This window comes from Simochromis diagramma, unplaced genomic scaffold, assembly GCF_900408965.1.
Source record: "Simochromis diagramma unplaced genomic scaffold, fSimDia1.1 OVJJ01000463.1, whole genome shotgun sequence".
Classification (NCBI taxonomy): domain Eukaryota; kingdom Metazoa; phylum Chordata; class Actinopteri; order Cichliformes; family Cichlidae; genus Simochromis; species Simochromis diagramma.
This window is the reverse complement of record NW_024386941.1, coordinates 2,104,247-2,112,767: the sequence shown is the minus strand read 5'-3', so window position 1 is coordinate 2,112,767 and position 8,521 is coordinate 2,104,247. Positions and strand designations below refer to the sequence as shown.

Sequence of the window (8,521 nt, the reverse complement as noted above, 5' to 3'; positions counted from 1 at the left end):
CAGAAACTTGGAGCTTTGTTTCTAAATCACGCAACCACTCCAGTTGACAACAGGCAGTGGGAACGTTTGAATAGAATAGCGTAAAAATAGCAGCTTTTTTGACCTTCCACTTAAAGCAATATAAAAACCGCATCGCCTGTTTCGTTCAGCGTTTTCAAGTTAATGTGTCTTTTTCTAATCACAGCGTCAACAGTCTGCAGCAGACGCGTTCGAATGTCGCACCTGCGAGCTACGTGCTGCTGCTCAAAGACAACTTTGTGTTCCTGTTTTTCTGTTATGCTTGATGTCGAGCACAGCAACACACTACAGTATTCAGTTTCAACACTTTTCCATTACTGCTTAGTGTATACTAACATGACTAACCAGTACAAAAATAAATTTTGAAACATTGTTCATTGCACTTAAATTTTTTGGTGGTGTCTCACACAGAGGCCGAGACACATCAACAGATTGGTTACCATGGGGTCCTGTTTTGTTTTTCTTTGGGGACAGTGCAGTCACTGTGTACATTAGGTAGAATAGACTCGCTCAGAGGCCTCAGTTGTAAGCACCTTGACTGATTCAACAAGTACAGTGGTGGGATATGAGGATTTCTATGATATATATTGAAAATACTTGGGAATATGGGAAAAATACATGTATGTGCAAATGTGAGGGTGCTGAATGCTAGACACATATTCTCCTTTTTTCTTTTTGGAAACAAAAAAGTAACCATGTGTTTGGTTACAAAGGATCATTATGAATCATGTTATGACTTTTAAGTCTTGGTGGTCATCATTGCAACTTCCCTTAACAATAATTGTCTCTTTGCATTTGATAACCTTTCTCCCATTGTGGTATAATGCGGTATAATCAAAGGACAACACTAGTGGTCTCAGATGCTTGTACTCTCTTGAAGACTGCATGCACCATGTGCTCATTCACACCAAACATCTCTCCTTTTTTTTCTTTCCTTGTTTTTAGTAACATCTGAGGTAAAATTAGAGGTAAAGGGTGACATCTGTTCATCTGACTGATAAACAGGCCAACATGGAACAAATAACTTCCCCAAGATCTCATGTTTGTGAGTACGTGAATGTGTGTGCCATTTGGGGATTCTGTCAATATGTTTTACATTTAATAAAATATACCAATTAAAATTATAACAATCATATATATAAACATCTTTTGTTTTTTGAGTTTTTTTTCCTTTCTAAATAAAAAAAAACGGACATTTGAAACAGTGTACACGTCACTGTTGCCTCTGCCACCTTCTTTCTGTGATAAAGTCACTGACAGCTAACTCTAGATCAGCCACTCCTCAATAAATCCACTATAACTCCCACAGAGCCTGGTCTGAGTGCAATGCACCTACAGCAGGCATGGACCAGTGAGGAAGGCCCCAGGTTGAAAAGAGAAAGAGCCGAATGCAGCGGAAGGCTGTGGGGCTTTGGCGGGCCAGAGGTCTGGGTCTACTGAGAGCACTGTTCCTATTTAGGGCCAACCTTCTGCGTCCTAACGGATGCTCTCTTCTCTCAATACCCAAACCCCCTCGGTCCAGGAAACCCCTCCCTCCCAAAAGCCTGGCTTCATCGGACTGCCTTGTGCTTTCCCCCACAGCAGCCACACCTCTCCCCACATCGCAGGCAGGCGCGCAAAGGCAGGTAGCAGCACATGCAGGGCACAAAGAGAGACAGGGCCAGGAGGGCCAACCAGCGGGCACAGCAGAGGGGATGCGGGTGGCCCCCCATTGAGTCATCACATGAACAAGGCTCCCAGAACTCTCCCTCAGAGTCCGACATGCAGTGGTAGAGCAGACTCTCTGCGCACCACACACAGGTCCACTGGCGCAGGCAGTGCAGGGCCGGGTCTGGGGCATCTCTGCATCGGCCCCGCCCATTCTCTGAAGCACTGAAAACAGAGCGGCAGTACACACAGCGAGACGAGCATGACGATGAAGCCTGAGGGCACGGGCTGTCATCATCGGGAGAGATTGCTCCTGGGTCACCACTACTACTGGCCCCTCCTCCTCTCTTACGAGTCCGCGACCGGGGAGTGGCCAGCGATGTGTGGATGCAGCAGGGCGACGGCGAGCCTTTACCCGTCTCCTGGGGTGAACCGGCACCTGAGGACACGCCGGATACAGCATTGGGCATGGACATACAGATGGGTGACGATGAGGATAAACGCTGGGAGGCTTTACTGTCCAAGCTCACAGTCACATCACAGCCCGCCGAACCCACTCCCGCCAGCTCCTTCTCAAAGCGAACCACGCACAGCTCTGACTTGTCCTGCAGGCTTCCTCCACCACCAACAACCACACCGCCAGTCAGCCCCCCAACCATAGTCCTTGTGGCCCCTGCCCGTCTGTAATCCTCATAACCTCGAGAACCCCACAGGTCTTTGCAAGGGTCCACACTGTGCAGGTCTCCCTCCTCCAGCAATGAAATAGTGGGTGAGAGGGGGGACAGGGGAGATGAGGCTGGGGGACCTACAGGAGGAGTAGGTGGAGCAGGAGGTGGGGGCGGGGGCGCCGGGGGATTCAACACAGCCGTCATTTGTGAGAGTTGGTGCTGGCCCGACCTGGTGTGGATCTGTGGAGAGGGTGTAGGATTACAGAGTGAGTCAGGAACATTGTGTACTATGGCAGTGGTTATAGAAGGTTTTCATTTCTCAGATATCCCACATCCATACACAAGAAATAGAAAAGGCCACACCTGTTAAAATCTCACTTTATGCATTCTCAATGTAGAACAAATAAACTTGCATGGACTTAACAGTGGGGACAGAGGGGGAAAAATCAACCAAAACAGTTGATGGGGTTTTTTTGGGGGGGGGGGGGGATCTAAAACAGCTCACAAACCTCTTTCTAGGTTGTCTGCAGAAATCATTACTCAGCTTTTAAAGTGTTTATTGACGACAAATAAGTGCAAATAACTGCAAATAAGTGCAAATAACTGAAAAATCAGTTACAAATGCACATATCAAGATGTGCACATTATTCTCAGTGCAGTGGTATGGTCTAGTCAGTAAACTACAGCTAGAGCAGGAGGTGGTGTGCTACCTGAGCAGGTGTTTGCGTGGTTACAGCATGGCTGGATCCAAAACTAAACTCTTCCGACCGCACGAAGCAAGTAGACGATGACTCGCTTGTCACTATGGTGATGGGTTTGGGAAGCATCTCCTTTCTGCTGTTGGATGACGACTCACTTCCTGTATGAGACTGATAGAGGTTGCATGCCACCCCGCAAATCAAAAATCAACAATGACTGCATTTGGGTCAGGTGACAGAATACACAAACCCATTTTAGTCAATATGTGGTCAAACAATGACCTGTTCGGTTACTCACAGCTTGTCCGTCATCCTCAGTGTCGGCCTCTTCTGGCGTGGAGGATGAGGGCGAGTCAGAGCCTTGTAAACGTAAAAAGAGATGACTTAGGTTTTCCTGCATATTTTCTATGAATCATATTTTACACGCAGCTCATGTCTACCTCTGTCGAGCTTGTCTATGACAGTCTGAAGCCCTTTCTCAAAGGAGATGGCATCGGCAGGGCTCTGGAATGTAAGGCCAAACTTTCGATCCTCTACTCGCCAGTGATGGAAGATGGGGTTCACCTTGTTGTACACTAACCCTTTTTGCACTGCACACTCCAGCACCGGCTAGACAGAAACATCATTCCAGACAATTTAAGAAGTTAGTTAACCAATTAAGATCTAGTCCTTCCTTAAGTTTTAAGACAGCATATATCTACAGTCTTTGGATGGTGTTGACAAGCAACATGTCACCAAAGACAGGCATAACACACGCACACACTCACTGCTCGATCTCGCAGCCGTTCTCCACGTATGATGTACTCCCTCCGTCCCCTGCCATCATGACTCCGCCCCTTACATATGACCACATGACTGAGGCCACCACCTCCAAGGGGCACCCAACCGCCACTGGAGTCATCACGTGTCATCACCACCGCACGAACACGCACACTGTCAGGGAAACCAAGAGTGAGCCGAGGCCATGGCTGATTAACCAGTGTATCCTAATGTCTTGATGCATGCTCAATCATCCAGGTTAGGAAATCCCAAAATGTCTATTCTCTTCATCTGCCTGTAGCCTTTTCAGTGGGAGAAAGACTTTGTCACTCATCCAAGTGACTTTTTCTCTTCACCCTGAGACTAAAAAGCTCTAAGTCCAGATGAACAGAATAAACTTATTGGTATGCACTATAATAATAAACACACACTGGCACACACATGAGCACAAATACCTGCAGCAACTGATATGCACAGTCATTCAAGTGAAAACAGGTAAAGCCAGATCAACTTTCAGAACACAAAAATTCAGTACAGTGTGAGGATTTCAGGGTCAGGATTGATGCCCGCACACATGTTTCCATAAAGAAATTCACACAAAAACCACAAAACTGACAGCTTAGTTGGACTATGAGTCGTGGCTATGCAACATGACCACTCAAAGGTATATCATACAGTAACTCATAGCTAAGGCAATTACTCATGTGACCGGTAAATCTAATTTTAAGTATCAGTCTGGCTTGGTGTTATCTAAGCATTTCTGCTGCTAGGAGTGTTGGAAAGCTAGAATGTTAAGCTATAGTGTGAGCTATATGGGCTCAAAATTAAGGGGCTATGGAGCAAATTGATAGAAAGAACGCCAAGGTTGAGGAGGAGAGAAATGGCCAAATGGGAGGAGGGAGGAAGAATGAGTGTTTCCAAGATAGACGTATCAATGAACGCACCCATCGCCATCAGAGGCCCGGCATTCTTACAAAAAGAAGAAGAAGAAGAAGCTGCTCTCGCCAAATCGGCTGAATAATTCAGCACTGCAGTTCGACATGTGTTTGTAATGCATGCACAGCTGCATCTTTTTGTCATTTTTCAAAGCACACTGAATTTTAATTGTTGCAATTATTTTTCTTAAGACGCTCCTTGTCTCCATTCCGCCCCTGCTGCACGCACTCATTAACACACCCCGATATTATGTTATATTTTTTTATGAATGGGATGGAGCGAGACTGGATTTGACACTGCACTGCGCGTTATACATTTCGCCGCAAAAAACGTTTTAGGCCCAAATACAATGCAATCGCGTGTGAAAAGGGAAGAATGGAGGAGGAGGAGAAGAAGAAGAAGAAGAAGAAGAAGAAGGAGGAAAAAAACGAACGAGTGGGTGAGAGGATGGAGAGGAAACGAGAGATGGGGGGAGGGGGCCCGATTAGAAAAGGGAAGAAGGAGAGGAGGGGTGAGAATGAGGGAGAGCGAGGGAGAGAGAAAAATCACATTTCATTCATAAAGTTTGGCTTTAAAAAATCATAATGAAACCCCGAGACACGTTGATAAAAATCACAACGCCTCCATCCCTCCCTCGTTTTACTGTAGCCATGTCTTGAATGACGCGATGCTGGCCCCAAACTCGCCATATTTCGCCTCCCCCCCTCCATACATTTTACACACTGACTGATTTCGTGCTTGTTTTTACCAATCACTAACCACGCATTTCGTTTTTGAATTGCTGCATAGCACCCGATGTTTGCTCAGTACAATAATTGTTGTTATTTCGTTAATTTTGTGCGTGCATGCCGTGTGCCAGTCATCCAAAAAGCACAGGTCCACATGTAGGTGGCTTGACATTTATCACAATTTGGCGTGGATATATCGGAAATGGGGTGTATGCTGTTGATTCAAAACTACGTAATGGTGTTTTTATTCTCGGCAGCCTGCTAAACTGTAGAGCACCGAATGTGATAACAGTGCATGATACTGGTGTAACACTGAGGGTGGTGGCGTTCTTTCCTATCCGGTTTTTTTTTTTTTTTTTTTTTTTTTTTTTTGGCGGACGATTGAATATATATGTGCAATGTTAAAAATGAAAATGTAAGGACTTACTCGCCCTCCATGGCTCGGTGTTGCCCGCCGCTTGCAGCAGCCCACCCCAGGGTCTCCTCTCTCTCTCTCTCTCTCTCCCTCTCTCTCTCTTTTTATCCTCCTTTCAGGAAACACTCAGGCTCGCTCACATTCTCTCTCCATCTGCTCTCATTTTCCTAATCTTTCTCTCTCTTGCTCTCGCTCTCTCTCTCCACCTTGATGTCGTTTCGGTGTATCAGGATAGGCTTGAGGTTGCAGCAGCCATTTTCCGCTGGCAGCATCCTCCCTCTCTCTCTTTCTCTCTCTCCCTCCCTCCCTCATTCTCTCTCTCTCTCTCTCGCTCCAAATCACTCCCTCTCTTATTCCTTTTCTCACTCTACCTGCCCTGTGCCAGCACATCCACACTAATCATTGACAGCATCGCGGCTTTAGCTAGCCTATAGGGTTTTTCACCATGTGATTTTAAATGGCTGATAATGATACCGAGTTGCTGATACATGCAGTGACGTGGGTGGTGAATGAAAAGCTCGGTAAAACCATCAATGACCTCCGGTTGATCCGTGATAACTGTGGAGAAACCAAATTCTATGAAATTCTATGAAATGCAGGTAAAATAAAACCCGACTGCATAGTTCCTTTAAAGTATAAGCCCGGCACAGTAATATGCGTCTGTATTAATTACATTTTAACTGTTTATATATACAGTTTATATGCAACCAAAAGCAGGGCAAAAATACTATTTAGTCCACTACAAGGTCCATAGTTTTGGCGAATCCACAAAGGTTTCAGCACCATGGACAGCAATTCACCTTAGCGTAATGAAATGGTACATCCCCAATGTGAAGGCATTTGGGGTTAAATGCTGTGTTTCAATACACTCTGGTGACTTTTTACTTTATGACCATTTTTGTTACTTTTTAAACAACGAATATACTGTATACTACCTCACTGTGGCTATTCATATAGGCCGTATATTTACCGCTAGTGTTTTCTTAGAGAAATAAATGCAGGTAAAATAAAATTAGAATGCATATTTACTATTTTAGTATAAGCCAGTGTATATATATACATATATATATATATGTCACTGTTTACTACAGGGAAAAAAAGTTTGCTACTGGCACATAACACTGTGTATCAATGGCACTGTGACAACCTTTTATTTTGTGGTAATTTATTACTTTCTTCTGCCATAAATATACCAGCCTACTGTTTGAACTTGGAAAAAAAAATATATATCACTATGGATGTTCCTATAAGTTACATAATATCCATATTTTTTAATGTACAATTTACCCCATGTGAATAGATGACACTCTGGCCACTAATCATTTTAGTTTTCAACTCTAAGGCCATAAATACACCAAATGCACTTGTAAAAATTATGCTGCACTGTAGCTATTCATAAAGACTGCTTTCTCACGACGTTTGAGAAAAGTAGCCCAGCTATGTTTTGTCTCTTTCCGTTAAAATTCCTGCAATTCTTCACAATGTCCTTGGACTGCTTTGAGCTAAAGCAGAAATACCACAATGAGAACTGTAATGTAAAGCGGCAATGATAGGCATTGCTGCCACGTGTTTTCAATGTCTCTTTAATGAAAATTATAGCGTGAGCCTATTCCATGTCCATCAAATTCACTTATTATAAATTAACTTTCTACTGTCCGTTCAGTCCCTCTAATCCATTTAGCATTTTAATTTAAAAGAAAAAAAGTAAGTGTGAATTAACAACAACATACCAGACAATGCAGATTCTTGGAAATCAAGCGTGAAAAGAAAATTTTTCTTAAGTTGAGAAAGAGATTACTTTTTCATTCATCCCTGAAGCTCAGTTATGTTACATCAGAAAAATAACCTGATTTAAACACACAGGTTCTCACAACTTTAACATGTACAATTCTTTTAAATGCAAAAAACACAATCTCACGGCACTTTACAAGATAAAGGACTTACACTATTATAGCCCATAGAGTAACCAAACTAATCCCTTTAAGCCAACTCTCTTGGTGATAGTGGTCTGTCTCGCTGTTGTAGTTCTGTAGAAGATGTTGTGTTTAAATACCCAAGGTTAGTTTTCAGCACCACGGACAGTCCCTTAATAAACGGCTCAGACGCAATCACAAACTAATCTATGTTTTATGTGTCTTCATCACTTTTAAGTTAGTTTAGAAAAAATATTCCATGAAGGCTAACCCAAAACATATTTAATGTTAAACCTTGACATAATTTACTCATTTTAGTAACAATAACCTACTACTAACAACAACAACAATATGATCTCGTTATTCGCCAAAATGTCAGGTATTAACAGTGCAGAGACAGGTATTTAAGATATTATAATTTTGGGGGGGTGGATCAATTCAATTCAATTTAATTTATACAGCGCCAAATCACAACAACAGTCGCCTCAAGGCGCTTTATGTTGTAAAGTAGATCCTACAATAATAGATACAGAGAAAAAACCAACAATCATATGACCTCCTATGAGCGAGCACTATGGCGACAGTGGGGAGGAAAAACTCCATTTTAACAGGAAGAAACTTCCGGCAGAACCAGGCTCAGGGATGGGCGGGGCCATCTGCTGCGACCGGTTGGGCTGAGAGAAGGAAAACAGGATAAATACATGCTGTGGAAGAGAGACAGAGATTAATAGCAGGTACA

The 8,521-nt window shown here is 43.6% G+C and overlaps 1 protein-coding gene across 1 annotated transcript; it reads right to left on the bottom strand.

The window, feature by feature from the left end:
* Window positions 1-101: 101 nt before the first annotated feature.
* On the bottom strand, window positions 102-6,528 carry spred3 (sprouty related EVH1 domain containing 3). Its single transcript, XM_040037823.1, has 6 exons — window positions 5,882-6,528; window positions 3,799-3,964; window positions 3,472-3,640; window positions 3,330-3,391; window positions 3,044-3,202; window positions 102-2,573 (listed from the first exon to the last, which is right to left on the bottom strand). The coding sequence occupies exons 1-6, from the start codon at window positions 5,890-5,892 to the stop codon at window positions 1,569-1,571; spliced, it is 1,572 nt and encodes a 523-aa protein (XP_039893757.1). The 5' UTR covers window positions 5,893-6,528; the 3' UTR covers window positions 102-1,568.
* Between the last annotated feature and the right edge of the window lie 1,993 nt (window positions 6,529-8,521).

Excerpts from the sequence above, each read along its gene's own strand:
- spred3 (XM_040037823.1), bottom strand. Across the intron at positions 3,392-3,471 it reads CATAGACAAGCTCGACAGAG|GCTCTGACTCGCCCTCATCC; the intron begins GTAGACATGAGC and ends TACGTTTACAAG. Across the intron at positions 3,203-3,329 it reads CTGAGGATGACGGACAAGCT|TCTCATACAGGAAGTGAGTC; the intron begins GTGAGTAACCGA and ends AACCTCTATCAG.